General features: G+C 40.6%; 1 protein-coding gene and 1 pseudogene across 1 annotated transcript in view; both read left to right on the top strand.

Annotated features, from left to right (window-relative positions):
- Positions 1 to 20,420, top strand: part of ERCC6L2 (ERCC excision repair 6 like 2) — a 145,612-nt gene extending 125,192 nt beyond the window's left edge. Inside the window, exons 18-19 of the mRNA XM_036260814.1 lie at positions 9,232 to 9,413; positions 18,691 to 20,420. Coding sequence (XP_036116707.1) covers positions 9,232 to 9,413; positions 18,691 to 19,660 — 1,152 coding nt within the window. The 3' untranslated portion in view covers positions 19,661 to 20,420. The remainder of the gene's footprint in view (positions 1 to 9,231; positions 9,414 to 18,690) is intronic.
- Positions 7,470 to 8,132, top strand: LOC118629512 (annotated as a pseudogene).
- Positions 20,421 to 21,283: the final 863 nt, after the last annotated feature.

Raw genomic sequence — 21,283 nt, 5'->3', positions numbered from 1 at the left:
GCTTTAGAGAAAATTTTATGGTACTGTAAATAAAATTCAATGCAGAGATTGAAATTGAGATCAGGGCTATAAGATGCTAAGGACCTATTCATTGCTACTTACTGGAGATTCTTTAAAGACTGGTAGAATTGTGAATTTTAAATATGGAAAAGTCAAATTCCTTACCCTCCAGATCCTAATGGGGTTAAAAGATAGAAAGCCTCCCCCAAGTTCATACAGTAAGTGTCTGGGTAAGGCCTGGGCCCCAGGGCCTGTGGTGCTGAATCCGTCCTCAGATGGCTGCCTCGAAAGGCCCAGGTCCTGCTCTAGCCCTTGTCTCTAGGAGTATTAAAGGGCCTTTTCTCCCTGACTCCTGCCTAGAACGGACTGGGGGCATTAGTGAGCCCTCCGTGCTGCTCATCTGCAGGCTGTGGTGAAGGTCATTGCCACCGCCTCACCTGGCCCTTTCCCGCAGGCGGACCGCGGTGGTCCGAAGGACAGTGGCTGCAGGTTAGCATCCCAGGAGAGGGCACTTCCATGTTTCTGTTTGAGGTGTGCTCTCCCAAGGCTGTCACTACATTGTGTCTTTTAAGTAAGTAAGCTTCTTGGGTGATGAGAAAAGGAACCTAAGCTCGGGGCAGCCGATGCAAAGTTGTCCTTTTGTGGCTCACTTAGAAAGCAAGGTAGTATTAAATACATAGGGGTAGGCAAAAGCTGATTTACAGTGACAAGACAATTGCTATACAAAACCTACTTTTTCCCAACCCTATATTGAGAGATAGATTGTAATTATAGTTACAAATTTTAATCTATCTGTCCCCCCCAAAAAAACATTTTGGATTTGAATCTAAGTATTGTGTTTTTTTTCAGATTTGAATATAATTTTTACCATATACAGAAAACCTGACTTGACCGTGTATTTGTGGTAGGCCCTCCAACCAGCTGGCTTTTCTCTAGAGGGAGAGTGAGGACGGTGCAGGGCTAGCTCGCACTTGCCTTAGGTTTTGTTGGGTATTGGAAAACATTTCCTACCTCCAGCCACATAGCTGGAACGATTGCTTTGAGGAAGGACTTTTTCACACTTGTGTAAAGATCCTTCAAGTTTTTGTTGTTTTGGACTCTCAGATACCATGTGAATAAATTTATTTGCATGTGTTATATATTTTTATAGTACCTCTGATTCTCTGCTCTGCAAAAACAAGCAAGTTTATGACTTTTTACGTGTTTACAGGGCCCAAAGAGAGACTGCTTTTTAAATCTTTTGTTTGAACAGATGTGTAAACAAAAGCATTGCTGCCTCTCAGACTCCACTAATTAAGGTTTAATGAAGAAAAAAATGGAAGAGCACTTAGATTTTTTAGGCTTTATGGCAGAGTCGGTGTGATCAGATCAATATGAGGACCAGCAGCCACATGGTATGCCCACAGGTGGCAGTGACCATAGGGTGACTTCTGAAGCTGTTCTCAGGAACAAGGTGTAGAGCAAAGAGTTTTCCTATGACAGGCAGATCCTCCGTGACCTTAGAATCCAGACTTTAACTGCTCCTTCCACTCAGGCTTCTCAGTGGGTCAGAGCCATCGGGACCTTCTAATGTCTTTGAAAAATCCTTCCTGCTTCTAATGTTCTCAGTAACTAATCAAGCCTAATCATATGGTTAAGGGAAGAACAGTACCTATGACTATTAAATATATACTGCACTTTGTTCTAGTGTATGTTGTCTTTAATGTGTTTTCTAGAGAAACCAGCTCAGTGGACAGACTCGTTCCAAAATTCCGTAATAGAACATTTCAGTAATTTCTGGTAGCTGACTATGGACAGCCGACCTCTCCTATCAGGCTGTTCTGTTTCATTGTGTACTGTCCCCTCTAAGATCCTTCTGCCGTGGGATGTAGATGAGCAGAGGAGAAGAAATCAGCATTATCTGCACTAGCTATTGGTGGGTCTCCAGGAATTAGCCTTGAGGAGGTTTAGAAATATGTCAGAGATGACGATAATATTTCGCCTGCCAAAATGGAACTAGAGACTGTTCATGATTGCTTTTGAAACTCACTGTCCTCAGTTTTGATATTTCTTGCCCCATTTTTTATAGCAGGGGGTGGATATGGGAAAGACTGATCCCTGTCAACTTCTCGTTTCCTTGCTATTCCTACGTAGGTGCCCTCTCCAGGCCTTTAGAGCTCTACCCAAAATTGTTTTTACTTCAAAGACCATTATTAACGGAGCTTTTCTTTTCCTTAAACATTCTCTGCACTATCCCAGTGAAGTTTCCTAGTACATAAAGATAGATTTCATATATAGAAGAGTAAGTAGAAAAATGCTGATGTAGTCATATGGCTGTGAGGTAGGGGGCGAACATTTGTTTTTATCTTTTCTCAGTATACTGACATCAAAGATTGCTATCTGCATACTTTTTAAGAATCTGTTTTATTTTTTCTCACTCTTTCATATTGAAAATTTATATACACCTCTTTTTTTTAAGTGTACCTTTAAAAATATAACTACTAGTTGAATGAAAATAAGGTAAAGCTTAGAGCTAGTGCCTTTAAATATAGACAGTGCACTTACGGATCAAAGGAAAAAGAAAGTGTGTTTTCAAACATCACTTGAATGTGTCATACTATTGATCTGAAGATAAGGAACTTTCCTCGTAGAACTAATATAAACCTACAACTTGACTGAAGAAATAGGTGTACACAGAGAACAGACTGATGGTTGCCAGAGGGGAGGTGGGTGGGAAAATGGGTGAAAAGGTGAAGGGAGTAAGAGGTACAAATTGGTAGTTACAAAACAGTCATGGGGATGTAAAGTACAGCACAGGGAATATAGTCAGTAATATTGTAATAACTATGTACGGTGCCAGGTGGGTACTTGAAATATACTTTGTAAAGTATATAGTTGTCTAACCACTGTACTATACACATGAAACTAATATATTATTGAATATAAACTGTGATTTTAAAATGAAATTTTAAAAAAGTTGTACAGAATTGTGCACAGTTGATTAGGTCTAGTGTGGATACACTTTCTATAAAAGTGCCCTCTTTTTATTATAATCCTAATATATATCTTTTATAATTTAAAATAATTATAGCTTTTATTTTACAGAATGTATACATATTTTCAAACACATTTTACAGATACATCAGAAAAATCAACAATAATTTTATAACTTTATCAAAATTAAATCAAAGCACATATTTATGATGTCTTTGAAGTGAGCCATTTCCAAGTTATACCTTTAATTGTGGGTAGGTGAGGAGACTATTTTGGCCAAAATATATTGGAACAATTACCATTTATAGAAATAATATAAATTTAATGTTTTAATTTAATTAAACAATTTTGATGTTCTGAATTTATTTTAATAGCATATAATTACTTTTGTAAAGATAACATATTGTGTATTTAAGTTTTTAATTGTATAAGTCAAATTAGGACTTACATAAACAGCCATAGACCTATTTGACTGTGTCTGAAAGGGGTGGGTTTGTACTTTTGGAATTCTCACCTGACTGCTTTATACAGTATGCATATACCAAAGGAGGAAGATCTATTAGTCATAAATTAGAACTATTACTTCAGTATTCTCTGGTAAATTCAGTTTAGGTAATTCCCCATTCCCATGCAATTAATCTCATCACCAAACAGATTTTTAACTGTATGTTTACATTACCTAGAAATGATTACTGCATTCCTTACACATACTAAGTTTTCTTTTTAATAAAAATTCCGTAAGTTGAATTTGATTTTTTATATACAAATACTATAGTACAAATACCTAACAATATCCAATAGCTTACAGAAATAATCATAAAGTATCAGTTACTAAGTTATAAATTATACTCCAACAGTGTAAAGCTTTCTAAAATACTTTAGTAGAAATACTTATGCTATACAAATACTATACAAAGTTCTTGTATTCACAATTTCTTTCTTATTAAAACCGCAAATCTTAAGATAAAGTAAACCATCAGAATCACAGAATATATAGGGGTACTTTCTCAAGGCAACTCTTGATGGATAAATTTGAAGAAACTTTTAAAGAAAAAGTTAGAAATAATTAGGAGAATTTACAAAAACTGGGATTTCTGCTTCATGTTATGATCACAAAATTTCCTATCTAATACAGGCACAATGTTCCAGTTTTTGGCCATTTTACTTTCTGGGGGAAAGAGAAGTAGATTTATTTTGTTTTCTTGAGCAAGCAACTTCATCTTCTATCCTAAATTCCTAGTTGAGCTCCTTTTACTAATTTTTTGTTACTTGAGCCTTCATTACTGTTGCTACTTTATATAGATGCCTCCGTATCATATAACTTTGCAGCTTTGACACACATGGTAATGAATGAACTAGAGTCCAGTTCCCGTAATCCGAAATCTTTCCATGTTGGCCACAGACCTTGTACTTTACTTTATAATAAATTATAACTCACTACAATTCGATTGCACTATGACACTAGTTTCCTTGTATCATTTGTAAAGGATATATTTGTATTTGGATTGGATACTATTGTAAATGATACTATTTTACCATAAAATAGTGAGACCAACTTTTATAACAAGAGCACCAGATGTTTATTAAATGAACAAAATTTTGTTTCATGGCCTCCTTTCAGTCAAGTGTTAAAATAACCAACGAAAATGGAAATTTGAACCTAGATAGATTTTTTTTTAAAAGATAGGATATTGAGCTCATGTGGTAGATGAATGCTTTTCCTTTTTATTATTGTGTAAAATAATCAGGTTTTAAAATTTATAATATGTGGCAAAAACAAAAAGATCCACATTTCTGATAGTTATGGTTGGAAAGGCTGAATTTTGTTGAAGAGTTTATAAAATTGATTTATGAAAAATGTATCTGTACAAAATGTGAGCTTTGTAATGCTTCCAGGGTCAGAAAGACCCATAGAAATTATGTAAATAACTAAAAATTGTCATTTCCTGGCACGATTTCTCTATGGCTTCAGAAATTGCAATATATGAGGAGGGAGTGTTCTTGGTTGGCACAGTTCCTACTCTTTCTGTTTACTCCCTTTACCCTCATGTAGACATTCCCATCACTCCTTATAATAGTGGATACTTCTTTCTTAGAGGTCATCTAAGGTAATGAGCCTTTTTATTAAGAACTTTTAACATTCATTTTGTTTTCTTGTGATATAAAATAAATGCATAAAATATCTTTTAAACTTATCTTTAAAGATCAGCATTTTTCTCTTTATTAATAATGTTTGAAGATTTAAGAAGCTGTATTTAAGAAAAGTACTTTCAACATTGTGTTTGTTATCTGAATTACAGTAGATTTTGAAAGAGGTCAATTTATTTTCATTAGAAATGGCTTGCTACTAAAGAACATATAATTATATCTTGTGTTTTATCTTATGTTCAGTTTATTTCAGTAAAATGAACCTCAGTATAAGTTAAAGAGATAAATGATTTATTTTTTCAAAGAAAAATGTAAGCATGCCATCTTTTTAAAAATAATAGGCTTGTCAATTTTAAGTCTCTGAAGGGTACTTTGTGTGTGTATGTATATGTAAGGATATTTTATATCTTAGTATTTGTAAATATATTTCTTCTGAACTGCAGAGCATGGTGACAGGATCATAATAGGTACTTAGTAAATATTTTTAAAATAAAAGGCCATTCTCTACCCACATTCATTGATATATGCCACTTCAATTTCATTGAACTCTCATAAAAGAAAAATAAAATGTCATCAGCAAGAATCTTTATCTAGTAAACTCTTATAGTTTTTGTATGGCTGAAGAAAATAAATTCTCAAATGATAGTTTAATTGGGTATAGAATTCTGGGTTGACAGTTTTTTCTTTCTACATTTTGATGACATCTCAGTATCTTCTGGTGGTGGTGGTGGTAGTAGTATTAATGAGAAGTCTGCCTTTCATTTGATTGTCATTTCTTTGTGGGATATCTTGTGTGTTTTTTTCTAGTATTTTTAAAGATATTTTCTTTATCTGATTTATAACAAGGTACAGATTTATTTTTATTTTTCCCACCAGAGATTCTCCTTTTTCAGTTTGAGGATTTATGCCTTCTTTAATTCTCTGCCATTATCTCTTTGGCATTATCTCTTCTATTTTCTCTGTTCTCTTTCTGGTATTTTAGAAATGTTGGTATGTCTTCTGTCTCTTAATTTCTTTTTCTCTCTTTCTTCTTCTTTCTTTCTTGTTTAGTCTCTGTACTGCATTATTAGTAATTTTATTCTACCAGTTTATCAACTGTCATTGTAGGTAGGGGCTGTTTAGTTTGCTATTTAACCTATATTTCCTTTTTAGAGTTTGTATTTGGTTCTTTCTCAAACCTGCCTATATAATATATAGTTCTTGCTGATGGATTTTGTCTTTCCCTTTGTCTTGCTGGACATGCTAATGATTTAAAGTCTTTCAGATTACTTTATTTATAGTCCTCAGATATAGATTCTCCCATTCGTTGCATCTGCCCACTTTCATGGTGGTGGGTTTTATTGGATCCTAATAATTTTTGCCTGAATTTCTCTCCCTTGGTCCCCCAATTGGAATCACAAACATTCTCTAGATTATGGAAGTCTTCCCATGGCATCCTTATGTGTTCACCCCTCATTGAGATCTATGATTTTCACTGGTTCTAAACCAGTTGTTTATTTTAGTTTTGAGCTTAGATTTTCCATATCACCCAGGTGCTACACAATCAGATTCCACAAATGGCACCATTTTTCACTGGTGATTCTTTCTAGAGTAGGAAGGTAGCCTGCTTACATCCTGTGTCTCCAATTGGGGATTTCCTTGCTTTAAATTGCAAATTGTATATCCTTTTAACTCCTACTGTATTTTGGTTGGTTGGTTTTTTAATTCAGGGAGCTAAATCACTTTTCATCTCCCCTCCACACATGGGGTCCTTCAGACTGTAACCTCCTCTTCCTCCTCCACCACCCCCCCAATAGAGATTTTCCTTTTTTACTTTTAACCTCAAATATAATTTTATTATTGCCAAATTGTATCTAGTATTTCTCTTTGGGGAATGGGATGGTTACTTTCCACATATTCACTATACCATCTTGTTGGGGAAATTGGAACCATATAGTTAAATGACCCACCCTTTTTAACAATTTAATTTAAGCAAACAACCCACAGTCTGTAAAAAAAAAAAAAAATTCTATCTATAATTTCAATTAACTGTATTTAGTGTCTTAAAATCACTAGTAGAGATGAGAAGTAGGATCTGTGAAAATGGTTTCTTATTTAATTATCACATAAAGATTATTATTTTTCGCATCTTGGAACTGAAGCTGTGGCGCTGCGGTGGGCTCGGTCCCGGGGCGGTGCGGCTCCTCGGCGCAGGCTCCACTCGACCACGGCGAGTCTGAGCACAGCGGCGACGGGGTGGGGGTGGGGGGTGAGCAACAGCAGCAATAAGAGAGCTCCAACCACAGCCACCCAGCGACTGAAAGACTACCTTGGAATTAGGAAAGACCCGGTGCCTTACATCTGTGCTGAGCCCCTCCCTTCCAATATTCTTGAGTGGCACTACGTGGTCCGAGGCCCCGAGATGACTCCTTATGAAGGTGGCTGTTACCATGGAAAACTGATTTTTCCCAGAGAATTTCCCTTTGAACCTCCTAGTATTTATATGATAACCCCCAATGGAAGATTTAAGTGCAACAGAGGCCATGTCTCTCCATCACTGACTTCCACCCAGACACGTGGAACCCGGCCTGGTCGTCCCCACCATCCCGACTGGGCTGCCCAGCTTCAAGGTGGAGAAGGGCCCCACCTGGGCAGCATAGAGAGTGGGACTTCACGAAAAGACAGCTGGCTGCACAGAGTTTAGCATTTAATTTAAAAGACAAAGTCTTCTGTGAATTGTTTCCTGAAGTTGTGGAGGAAATTAAACAGAAGCAAAGAGCACAAGAGGAGCTCAGCAGCAGGCCCCAGGCGCTCCCCCTCCCGAGGTGGCTCCGACCGGGCACCTCGGCCAGAATGGGCTTCAGCTCCTCAAGGGCACGGCTGGGGCCAGGGCCACACCTCGCGGGGCTGCGCAGGCCAACCGGCACCAATGACTCCTGGGCCGCGCCCTGGCGAACTTGTCTGTCATAGTTGGGTTTGCAGCCTTCGCTTACACGGTCAAGTGTGTGCTGAGGAGCATAGCACAGGAGTGAGCTGCACCACGACCCACCGCGCAGGTGGCGCTGGCTGGATGCGCCTTCGAGCACTGGGCGGACCGCCTGACCCTGGGGTTAGCTTTTTAAAAACCATTAAGAAGAAAACAAAAACCAAAGTGTGTGGTTTGGATTTGGAGCATACAGACGTGAGTTCCCAGCCCCCTGTCCTCGCCCTAGGTCTCGGGGGCTGTGGAGCTCAGGGTTCGAGGAGGAGGGCCTCACGCTTTGGTTAGACCTTATCTCCTGTGTTGTCTTTTGGACTCATTTTAGTAAACCTGTTTTTCATTTTATAGATTTGGTCACTGAAAACTATAAAACTCGATGCCTATGAAAAAAAAGATGATTATTTTTCAGTTTGACCGTTTACCTAAAATTAAATAACTGAAAGTCTGCTTAATAATTTTGAGAAATACTTCCAAATTAAAAAATTTTAAATATCACATTTTATGCCATTATTTATGTAATCATTAATTTTTATCTTTTTTTAGGATAATGGATATCAACATATATATCATTATGCCCACAGTCTTGAAAGTAGAAATATCATATTATTGCCATTACTTTTACTTTATCTTTAAGAAAGATAATATCTTGCCCTGGCCGGTTTGGCTCAGCGGTTAGAGCGTCGACTTGCGGTCCTGAGACCCGGTTCGGTTCCCGCTAAGGGCGCGTACCTCGGTTGCAGTTTGTCCCCGGCCCTGGTCGGTCGTGTGGGTGGCAGCCACTCGATGTGTCCCTTCACGTCGATGTTTCTCTCTCTCTCTCCCTTCCTCTCTCCCTCCCACTCTACCTGAACAAAAAATGGAAAAATGTCCTCGAGTGAGGATAAAAAAGAAAGATAATATCTTTACCATATGTCTTAAACTGTAGGTACAATGGAAACATCATAGTATTGCCATTACTTTTAGATCTTTAACAAAAATCGTTAACAAAGATCTAAAAGGTACTCTTTTTAAATATCTACATTAACATCTTCTTACAATGATAACAGTTGAAGAAGGTTATATACTTGATTGTTGAAAATATAACATAATCTCCTCATTTGACCAAAAATGACTATTTTTTGAGACAGTTTTGCTTTCTTCCCTTTTTTCAGACATATAAAGACAAAGTGAAGGCAGATACATCGACACATGCAAAGAAAGTTCAACAACCAGGTGGAGAAGGCATTGCATTTCCCCTTTTCATTTCACACCCTGTGAGCCAGAAGAAGAAGAAAGTATACCATACGGACCAGACCACCTTCATAATTGGAGAAACACCTAAAGGGATTCGCAGGTATGTCAACTCTAACAACACTGGACTTTAAAAATAATTCTCAAAGGAAATGTAGCTCCTTAGTAAAATAAACAATATTTTTTCATTTTAATCATACCTGGTATCTGAATATTTCAGAAAAATGTGAATTTGTACACTTTAAAAAATAAATTCCAAATGTTTTAGATCGTTCTGGGTGCTGAATATACAGTGTAAAAAAGAGGACCTAGAGTTTATAGTATAGTGGGATGGATAGGGGTTGGCAATGACCCATAAAATTTCAAAAGCAAAAATAACTTATAAATAAACAATTGTATAATGGTGTGTTACAAGAAAGGAAGAGACAGGCCTCCTTGATGGAGAATAATGGGATCGGGAAGGATGTAACTACCTTTCTGTGGGATGGTCAGGGAAGACTGTGCCACCCAGGTGACATTTACCTGGAGACCTGAGGAATAACTGGGCAAAGAACCAGAATAAGAACATCCCTGAGAAGGGAAGGGGTTTGATGTATCTGAGGAACTAAAAGAAGACTAATGCACTCAGTCCCTAGTAAACCACGGAGAGAGTGACATGAGGTGAAGGTAGAAATATGCAAAGCCTTGTAGATTATGGAAAGAAGATTGGGTTTTGTTCCAAATGCAGTGGAGAGCTGTTGAAGCATGATATGATCTGACGTATGTTTTTAAAAGATTCTTCCAGTTTCTGTGTGGGAGAGGGCAGCGTGGAATAGGGGAGACCATAAGGAACTAACTAGGTGATGGTGGTTTGCAATAGGGTGGTTGCCATGGAGACACAGCTAAATGAATGTGTTTAGTGCTGGACTGGTTGCCGGGAAAGAGAGAAGACAGAATTACTCCCAACTTTTCTGTCTTGAGCAACAGGTTAGTTTTACTGAATGGGGAAAATTGGGAGAGAGACAAGTTCGAAGTTAAAAAAAAAATCAGGAGTTCTCTTTTGCTCATATTAAATTTGAGGTTCTATGAAAATGTTGAATAGGCAATGGCTATGCTACTCTGGGATCTGGGGACTACGATCTCATTCAGAAGTCTCTGCGTGGAGATTATACATGGTGTTTAGAGCCTGGGACCCCAGCACAGAGAAGAGAGGAGAAGCCCCGGGACTGAGCTTGGAGGCATCAGTGGCCTGTTGAGTAGGCAGCACAGTGCAAGGTCCTGAAATCTAGGAGAAGTGAGTTTCAAAAAGGGGGAGCTCTTGACTTGATCAGTTGTGGGGAGTGCCCCCTGGAGTGGGCAGTGAGCACTCATTGTCTGCTTCAGCCTGGCAGTCTGCGCAGACAGATGCTGAGGTGAGGTGGGCAGCGAATGGGCAGACCCTGCAACAGCTTTTTAAGTTTGAATATGAAGAGTAGCAGTGGCTGGAGGGCATTGTGAAATCAAAGGTAGGTTTCTGTAAGTTGGTAAGATAATAGAACCTGTTTATGTGTTAAGGAAACAGATTAATAGGGGGAAAAAGAGATCATGCCAGAGGGAATGAAGAGAGTGAAGTGCTGGAAGCAGGAGAGGGGAGGATCTAGACCACTGGTGAAAATCAGCCTTTGGAAAGGAGGCATTGAAAGAGAAGAGATGAAGATGGGCACAGATATAGTGATATTTCCTCACTTATTGGGCAATTAAAGTCATCAGTTCAGAAGGAGAGAGATTTGGGGAGAGGAAAGTTATGAAATAAATCATTAGGAAAGAGCCCTGGCCAGTTTGGCTGAGTGGTTAACATGTTGGCCCGTGGACTGAAGAGTCGTGGGTTGGATTCCAGTCAAGGGCACATACCTTGGTTGGGGTTCTGTCCCTGGCACTGGTTGGGATCGTACGGGAGGCAGTCAATCCATGTGTCTTTCTCACATCAGTGTCTCTCTCTCTCTCTCTCTCTCTCTCTCTCTCTCTCTCTCTCTCTCTCTCTCTCTCCCTCCCTCCCTCCCCCCCTTCCACTCTATCTGAAGATAAATTGAAAATGTCCTCAGGTGAGGGTTTAAAAAAATAATGATAATACTTTTTTAAAATATTAAAGTAGGAAAGCAAGCTTAATGGAACTAGAATTCCTGGGTAACGTTAAGTCCCTGTTTCAGAGCATGTGCAATAACACTATCTGTGGAGCCATGCAGACTGCATTCAGCAAGCTTCAATGGCTTAGTTGCCTACACAGAATAGGGAGATGGCTGGGTTTTGCTAGGGGTTAGAATGGCAGGAGAGAGAGGCAAAGGAGCTGAAGGCTGTTTGCAAAGCAGTGATTATGAAATTGAAACTAAGTTGGACAAGGGGATAATTAGAAAGCAGAAAAGTCAGTGAGTTGGAGAAATTGATTCCAGCATTGTTTTCATGGGGGTAATTGAGCAATTGGGCTGGAGCATGAGATGGTTGAATTTAAGGATCTGGGCCGGGATGGGGGTGCAGTTATTATCACTGACTGACAGTATATGACCGTGGGAACAGGGGCCTCACGTGGAATTGAGTCTTTGGAAGTAAGGTAAAGGAATTGGTAGGCCAGCAGTTGAGTGGGACATCCACGTGCATATTGATGATGATGATCAAGAATGATGGCAGGAGATGGATAGAAGCAACATTAATCCAGGATCTTGAGTGTTCAGTTACTAGCAAGAAGCAACTAAGGGATCAGTTAACAAAATGGGGACAGAATGTTTCAGCTGGATAGCATAAACCTTATGGAGGGAAAGGAATTTTTAAGAAAATAATGACCTGGAAGCAGCAATGTAAAGCATGAACCCTGAGGTTGAAGAGTGTGAGGTATGGCCTTGATTTGCAAATACCACACGGGAAGAAGACAGTGTCATGAGGCAACAGAGGGACCATTTGGCATAGAAAAAACAAAAGAATTGGTAGATCATAGCCTGATTCCATGGGTACAGGAGAATGGTCTGGAAGGATGCGGAGTTGGATTGGATCCAGCATGTAAAAGAGATGAGAAACTGGTGGTTATGGTAACCATGGAGTAATGGCTGAGGTAAACAGGAATGGGAGGCATGGTTGAATTGGTCCTCGTGGCATCTGTAGACAGTGGTGGCTCTGTGAGTTCCATATGATTCTCTCAGAGGCTTGGCAATTCCCAGGCAACTAGTCCTAGCTGTCCCAGGAAGGCCGGTCCCTCAGCTCCTTTGCTGCTGATGTGGCAGATTGGCTCCTAGCTGCCCACCTTTGCCCAGAAAGGTGAACACCCACACTGCAGTGCATCTCCACAGCAGTGCATCTCCTCACTGCACTGCACCTCCCCGCTGCAGCGCTTCTCCTCACTGAAGCGCATCTCCTCACTGAAGCACACCTCCCTGCTGCAGTGCACCTCCCCGCTGCAGCGCATCTCCTCACTGAAGCACACCTCCCTGCTGCAGTGCACCTCCCCGCTGCAGCGCATCTCCTCACTGAAGCGCATCTCCTCACTGAAGCACACCTCCCTGCTGCAGTGCACCTCCCCGCTGCAGTGCTTCTCCTTGCTACAGTGCACCTCCCCGCTGCAGTGCTTCTCCTTGCTACAGTGCACCTCCCCGCTGCAGTGCATCTCCACAGCAGTGCATCTCCTCACTGCACTGCACCTCCCCGCTGCAGCGCTTCTCCTTGCTACAGCGCACCTCCCCGCTGCAGCGCTTCTCCTCACTGAAGCTCACCTCCCTGCTGCAGCGCACCTCCTCACTGCAATGCATCTCCCCACTGCAATGCATCTCCTCACTGCAATGCATCTCCCTGCTGCAGTGCATCTCCTCACTGAAGCACACCTCCCTACTGCAGCGCACCTCCCCGCTGCAGCGCACCTCCTCACTGCAATGCATCTCCCCGCTGCAGCGCACCTCCTCACTGCAATGCATCTCCCCGCTGCAGTACATCTCCCCACTGCAGTACATGTCCTCACAGCAGTGATTTTTGCAGGGTATCCTTTTCTCTTTGGCAGGATTTTGCTAGGAGGGTAATCATTTGTTTTCCAGTCTTTGAGGAGCACATGTGTCTTCATCCCCTTTAACACTGTGTATGAAAATGAAAATATTGACAATGAACAGTTTTTGCCTCTCTTCCTTTTTTCTCTACCCAACCTAGGGAATAAATGCCCCATGCTAAGTAAAAAGATGAAGGTGTCTAATATTAGAATGCCAACATCTGAACTAGGGAACAGTGTCCAAACTGCTAACACCTTTCTTACTAACCACCCTGCATTATGAGAATCAAGACTGTTCCACAAGGCAGCCAGCCGATGGGTCTTCCGAAGGAAGTGTTCAGCGATACCTTCCCTCCAGAAAGCCAGGCAGAGAGAAGATGAAGATTTTTAGCTATGTTCCCCCCCATGCCCCCGTTCCGTAAGAAAAGAGGAGAGACATTTGAATTTTATTCATGGTATGTCACTACTCTGGATATACATGATGAAAGATACCTGTTTGGGGTTTCCTTTTTATCTCTCTCTAAGTAGCTTATGAGTGTCTACTCTAGTTTACTAAATTTTCCTCACGAAGTGGCTAGCTTATACCCCCTGATTGTACCTTGCAGTTCCTTAAATTTTTAGAAAATATTCTTTTAAGACCAAGAATTAGGAAAGCAAGTTAGAAGGCAAAATAAAATGAATTACAATCATAACTCATTCTGTAACAGGCAGCCACACAGCATAATTGCCTTGCATACCACTCAGATAAAATGAGGTCAGAAGCAGCTCTACTCCCAGAGGTGACCGAGCCAAAAGTCAGGGGCAAGATCAGTACAGCAAAGGCCAAAGTCCTTTGGCAGCTGCTGAGACTCCACTAAGTCTTGGATAAATAAAAGACATCAGCCTGGCCCAGCCAGTGTGGCTCAGTGATCGAGTGTTGACCCATGCACCAAGAGGTCGCCAGTTCGATTCCTGGGCAGGGCACATGCCCAGGTTGTGGGCCCGATCCCCAGTGGGGGGCATGCAGGAGGCGGCCAATTGATGTTCTCTCTCATCGATGTTTCTCTCTTTCTCCTTCTCCCTCTTCTCTGTCTAAAATCAATAAAGAAAAAAATTAAAATAAATAAAAAGACATTAGCTTTTAACCTTGCCAATAACTTAGTCTTCACAGCATAAATATTTATTAGACCAATCAAATGGATTTGGAGATGATTAATAAACAAAATAATACTACCTCAGTTGCTTCATGTGAAGTGAAAACTACAACCCTGTAAGATTATGTTGTTGCTTTCCAGCAAGAACAAGGCAATTTCCAGGACAGAATTTGGGAAGGTTGTGTCTGTGTTATTAAATACTCTGCAGCCTGGCCTGTTTGGTTCAGCAGTTGGAACATCAGCCTGCGGTTCAGAGAGACCCGGGTTCGGTTCCCGCTAAGGGCATATACCTTGCAGTTTGTCCCCGGCCCTGGTTGGGTCGTGCGGGTGGCAGCCACTCGATGTGTCCCTCTTACATCAATGTTTCTCTCTCTCTCTTCCTCTCTCTCCCTCCCACTCTATCTGAACAAAAAATGGAAAAATGTCCTCGGGTGAGGATCATAAATAAATACATACATACATACATACATACTGTGCAGGTGCTGAGCGTGGCTGTTGATCAGGCAGAGGTAGTGCCTGGATTGGAACAGGAACAGGCCCAGTGTGGTGAGGACTGGGAGTCACGGTGCTCACCTGAAGCCACAGAAGTCACGAGCGTGCAGTATGGCTCACCACTGAGCTCACGGGGAGCGCACACCTAGAGCCGGCCCTGGGTGGCAAAAATAACAGGGACGTTAAAGCTTCTACTTACACACATTTTGAAAACTTTTACCTTCAGGATTCTCTGTTGTGTGCAAAATCCAAACTGAAAGTGTCATACAAATCCCTCTTGGTTTTCGGCCTCTTTCTTGGCAGTTTGTCCCTCCTGTCTGTGCACCAGGTCCTCGCAGAACTGGCCTGTGCGTGCTCCCTCTCCCTGGGAGGCCCCATCCCTCGTCTTTGCCGGAATGGCTGGAGGTGACAGCAGAGAAGCCTTCCCTACCACTTTGCCCATTGCCGGTCACTGGCTTAGGTCCCCTGTGGGGGTGTCCTGCATTAGACCCCATCATGGGATTTACCACTGCTTTGGTTTGACCTTCATAAAGTCCTTGAAGACAGGGAAGTAGGGCTGGTTCTGTTGTGTAGTTCCTACTACAGTGCCTAGTACATAAAAGGGTTCTATAAATATGGGTTGAATAAATAAATGAATGTTTTATGGAAATAGTATATAAAATATAGATGAAATTCTAAAACTTTGGGATTTTCAATCATGTGCTGCAACACCATCTATGGTTTTGCAGTGGTTCTCAACCTTTCTGATGCCGCGACCCTTTAATACAGTTCCTCATGATGTGATGACCCCCAACCATAAAATTATTTTTGTTGCTACTTCATAACTGTGATTTTACTACTGTTATGTCTTAGGCGACCCCTGTGAAAGGGTCGTTCCTCCCCCAAAGGGGTCGCGACCCACAGTTGAGAACTGCTGGGTTACAGGAATGTTTACAAACGTTGGGCTGGCTTGACCCACGGCCCAAACCCAGCATCAGCAGAGCAATACCCGCTGTCTTACTTGGTCCGCTTGGGATGCCGTAACAAGTGACCACACACTGGAGCTCATGGTAGACATTCCTCACAGTTCCGGAGCCCGGGAAGTCCAGGATCAAGGTGCCAGTCCATTTGGTTTCTGGCGAGGGCTCTCTTGCTGGCTTCCAGATGACCACCTCCTCACTGTGTCTTGTCATGACAGAGAGAAAGAGCTCTCTGGTGAGTTCTTACCACCTCATTTAACTTTAATTACCTCCTGAGGGCTCTGTCTCCAAATCTAGTCACACTGGGATTGATCAGGGCTTCAGCATATGACTTTGGGAGAACACAGTTCAGTCCACAGTACCCTCGCCTGGCAAAAGGAGCAGAATCTAGTGCCCAGAGTCCCGAAACAACCTTTCTTCCTCTATCTTACCAGGGTTTCAGAAGGTCCATTTCCCACACCTGCATGTAACAGCTTTAATGAGTATCTTATACTAGGAATTCAACTCGCTTTAAATAGCATCTCACATCTTTTTTGCCCTAATATCAGAAGTGACACATGCATTTTTATATGTTTTTTTTTAATTTTATTTTTCAATTGCAGTTGGCATTCAATATTATATTAGTTTCGGTATACCGCATAGTGGTTAGACATTTATATAACTTACCAAGTGATACTTCTGGTAAGTCTAATACCCACCTGTCACCATACATGTTACATTATTATTATTGACTGCATTTCCTATATTTACATCAGTGTGACTATTTTGTAACTGCCAATCTGTACTTTTTAATCTCTTCACCTTTTTCACCCCGCCCCAAGCCCACTTCCTACCTGGCAACCATCAGTTTGTTCACTGTATCTATGAATCTTTTCTGTTTTGCTTTTTAGATTCCATAAATAAGTGAAATCACCTGGTATTTGTCTTTCTCTGTCTGACTTATTTCACTTAGCATAATACCCTCTAGGTCCATCCATGTTGTTACAGATGATATGGTTTCATTCTTTTTTATAGCTGAGTGATATTCTATTGAGTATATGTACTACATCTTCTGTATCCAGTTATCTATTGATAGGTACTTAGGTTGCTTCCATATCTTGGCTATTGTAAATAATGCTGCAGTGCATGTAGGGATGCATATATTTTTTTAAACTAGTGTTTGGAATTTCTTCAAATAATACCCAGAAGCGGAATTGTTGGGTCATAAGGTAGTTCTATTTTTAATTTTTGAGGAACCTCCATACTGTTTTCCATAGTGGTTGCACCAATTTACAGTCCTACCAACAAAGTGCACTCGGGTTCCCTTTTCTCCACATCTTCACCAACACTTGTTGATTTATTGATGATAGCAGTTCTGACAGCTGTGAGGTGATGCAGCTCATTGTGGTTTTAATTTGCATCTCTTTGGTGATTGGTGACATCGAGCATCTTTTCCTATGTCTGTTGGCCGTCTGCACGTCCCTTTCAGAGAAGTGGCTGTATAGGTCCTTTAACCATTTCTTTAATTGGATTGTTTGTGTTTTTGGTGTTGAATTGTATGAGTTCTTTATAAATATTGGATATTAACCCCCATCAGATGTATCATTAGCAAATATCTTCTTCCATTCAGTAGGTTGTCTTTTTGTTTTATTGATGGTTTCCTTTGCTGTGCAAAAACTTTTCAGTTTGATGTAGTCCCAAACGTTTATTTTTTTCTTTTATTTCCCTTGCCTGAGGAGATATATCCAAAAAAATATTACTAAGAGCAATGAGAACAGTTTCATTCTTTTTTATAGCTGAGTAATATTCTTTTATTGCCTATGTTTTCTTCTAGGAATTTTATGGTTTCAGGTCTCACATCTAAATCTTTTATCCATTTTGAATTTATTCTTGTGTTTGGTGTAAGAAAGTGATCTAGTTTCATTATTTGCACATTTCTGTCCAGTTTTCCCAACACCATTTATTGAAGAGGCTGTCTTTATATTTTCCCATTGTACATTCTGGCCTCCTTTGTCACGTATTAATTGATTGTAAAGGCGTGGGTTAATTTCCGGGCTCTCTGTTCTGTTCCACTGATCTGTATGTCTGTTTTTATGCCAGTACCTTGCTGTTTTGACTACTATGGCCTGTAGTAGTTTGTTATCAGGTCATGCAATACCTCGAACTGTCTTCTTTCTCAAGATTGCTGTGGCTATTCGTGTCTTTTGTGGTTCCATATACATTTTAGGATTACTTGTTGTAGTTCTGTGGGAAAAAGTAGTGTCTCACTTTCCGGTTTAGCTGTCTATACCCAAATCGGACCAGTCGGGGAAGAAAGAATCCAGGTTTATCAATTTAGAACTTTCATTTAGGCTCATCAAAAGTTGTATTTGTGTGGAAGAAAGGGGAAAAGGACAGAGAAATTAAAAATTCCCTTCTTGTTTTTCAGAATTTTTTTCTTTTCTACATATTAAGACCCTTCTTTGACAATTTTATTTTATGGAACTTGAATGTAATATAGATTTTCAAATACAGATCATATGAATTACGATTCTCATGTCAGTCATAAATTGGCTGACTGGAAGAGTAGCGTGCTGGGATCCCATAATTCCCAGGAAATTCCTAATAGTATAAATCAGAATAATTTTAAAAGCTGGTGATTTCATGAGCTAAAATATTTTTTTCAGTAGTGTAAGGAAAGGGGTCACATTCTCTAGTGTAAAAGGCACTTCTGTTATGGAATGAAGGTAATATGTGCTAAAGGAATAAGATTGCTTTGTTTCTACGTTTCATATGATGACAAGTTCTTTGAAAATAAAATGTAATAAAAATAACCACTGGTTTTGTTCATTAAATCTTCAGAAAACAATTTGAAGAAATGGCTTCTTATTTTAATTTGTCTTCTGTAAAGGAGTTTGCCCAACATGTAGCTACTGCCACATCAGAAGGACGACAGAAAATGCTGAGAGACTTTTATGCTTCTCAGTATCCAGAGGTCAAAAGTTTTTATGTGGATTCTGCCACGGAATTCATTAAACCTGCCTGTGGGGAAGGAAAGAGAGTCGGGAACAAGTCTGAAAGGAGAGAATCTCTTATAAAAGAAAGGCTGCCAGATTCCAAAACTTTGTCATTTAAAGCTTCTACCAAAAAATGTTCTCAGACTTGCAGCTCAAAAATATATAAAGAAAAATCAATTAAGCCTCAGAGTCATGGTTTCTGTAGAGAAGAGGTGCTGTCTAACAGTGCAGAAACTCAGAAATTACCTGTCAGCTCCACCCAGGAGACTGACAACGAAAAACCCAGCCAAGTGTCCAAGGACACTGTGGCCTCCAGTTCCCTGAACAGTGAGTCTGCAGCAGGTGAGAGAAGGTCAGAAAACACCATGATAGACCAGCAGACCTTCACAAGAATGGGCAGTTCAAGAAATGAAGCCTGTCTCGAAGTGGAAAACGAAACAATAAAAAATCCAGTGTTAGAAAAGATTTCTGTGGTAGGCTTACTCGGTGACACCTCTATTCTTGATGACCTCTTTAAAAGTCATGGGAACAGTCCCACACGACTGCCAAAGAAAATTCTTTCAGGGCCCCTGGAAAAAGCAAAGCAGAGACCGAAAGATTTCTGGGACATCTTGAATGAGCAGAACGGCGACCATCTCAGTCAGCTCACTGACTTGACGGTGATAGAGACGCTGTGTGAAAGAGCGCCCCCTGCTGCAGCCTCCAGAAGGAAGGAGCAGCTGGAAACGTCTCTTTGGAAATCAAATGAGAACTTTCTGTGGAAAAAATGTAACTCAAGTGATACAGATGAAAACGCAGCCGAGATGCAAGAATAATACATCAACATGCAAACGAATCATCACACCAGTGAACTTCTGCCATCAATGTTTGTAACACTGTATTTCAACCTAATTATGTTAACTGGAAACACTTGTCAACATATATTTTTATTAAACTCTTGCTGTAGCGTTGTTTTTTAAGTCTAAAATGTTATCATGTATTTGCTGTCCTGAATGCTTATTTGAGCTTTTTAAAATATGGTTTTATTCTGATGTATTATAAAATATGATTTTATTTATAGAATAAAATATGATTCTATTCCATAAACGTCTTAAGGAATAGAAGAGATGTGTTTCCAGGAGACCTGGGGCACCTCCCTTGCTGAGTGATTACGTGACCCTGTGGACGAGTCACTGACCCTGGTGCGCAGTTGATTCCTAACCTGAAAGATGAAGGTTTTGAACTTGATCAACATGAGCGCTCTTCTAGTTTAAAACGCGTTCGTTCACTCTCCCAGATTTCACTAAATCATAGGCCGAATTATGTTCACACATACACCCCAAATCCAGTGTACATTGATGTGTTTCTTTCTTACTAACATTTGGAAAATTGTTACATTAACTGTTTTTCCTTTACCCTCAGTATCATGTAGTACTTTTGGTAAATTACTTTAGGTGACAGTAATTACTAGAACTGAATATGTGGTATTATGCTAAAATAGTAAGTTTATAATTGTTCAAAATCAAAGGATTATGGTTGTATAACTTTACCATATGCAATATGTGGAAGTAATATAATTATTACCTTAGCTACAGAATGTCAGTGTCTCAACTTTTTATACAACTATTACGATTTAATCAATATAAAGCTTTGTATAGTACTTTTGTATTTCTTAAGTACAAAGAAATGAGTAAATATTTTATTTTATTTGAAACTTATATTTTGTCGGATCTAATTTATGTGGTTTATACCCAGCGGAATGTGCTTATTGCCGAATTCCTTTATTTTTTCATTTTTTTTATCCTCACCTGAGGACACTTTTCCATATTTTGTTCAGATAGAGTGGGAGAGGGAGGGAGAGAGACAGAGACAGAGACAGAGACAGAGACAGAGACAGAGACAGAGACATTGACGCGAAAGGAACACATTGAGTGGCTGCCACCCTCATGATCCAACCAGGGCCGGGGACAAACTGCAACCGAGGTACGTGCCCTTAGCGGGAACCAAACCCAGGACTCTCTGGTCTGCGGGCCAAAGCTCTAACCACTGAGCAGAACCAGCCAGAGCCGAATTTCTTTATTGGAAACACTAGCCCAGCCCGCGGGTGCTGTGCTAGGAGCTCCAGGGGAAGGTGTGCCACGGCTCCAGGTGAGAGAGCGAACCCTGTCTGTGAAGCCCGGCCCGTGCCTGGCACGTGGTAGCAGGTCCATTCAGACGCACTGTGGGAACTTCTCAGCTGAGCTCGCAGGCTGATAGGAGGAATTGTCCGGAAAGTAGCCGTGAACCAGGAAATGATAGTGCGCAGGGGTCATTGTTATTGAGTTGAGGGGAGAGGCCCCCAGAGGACCCTGGATGAGGAGCCATTGCTCAGAAATGACAAAAAAATAAAAAGTCAAAAAGAAATTTCTTCTCAAAGGACTGGGTAGCCAAGCATATTTTTCTCTAGGGCAGTGTTGAGG

The sequence above is a fragment of the Molossus molossus genome, unplaced genomic scaffold (assembly GCF_014108415.1).
Source record: "Molossus molossus isolate mMolMol1 unplaced genomic scaffold, mMolMol1.p scaffold_m16_p_14, whole genome shotgun sequence".
Classification (NCBI taxonomy): Eukaryota; Metazoa; Chordata; class Mammalia; order Chiroptera; family Molossidae; genus Molossus; species Molossus molossus.
Note: the sequence above shows the minus strand (reverse complement) of the source record. Positions and strands in the feature narration are given on the sequence as shown.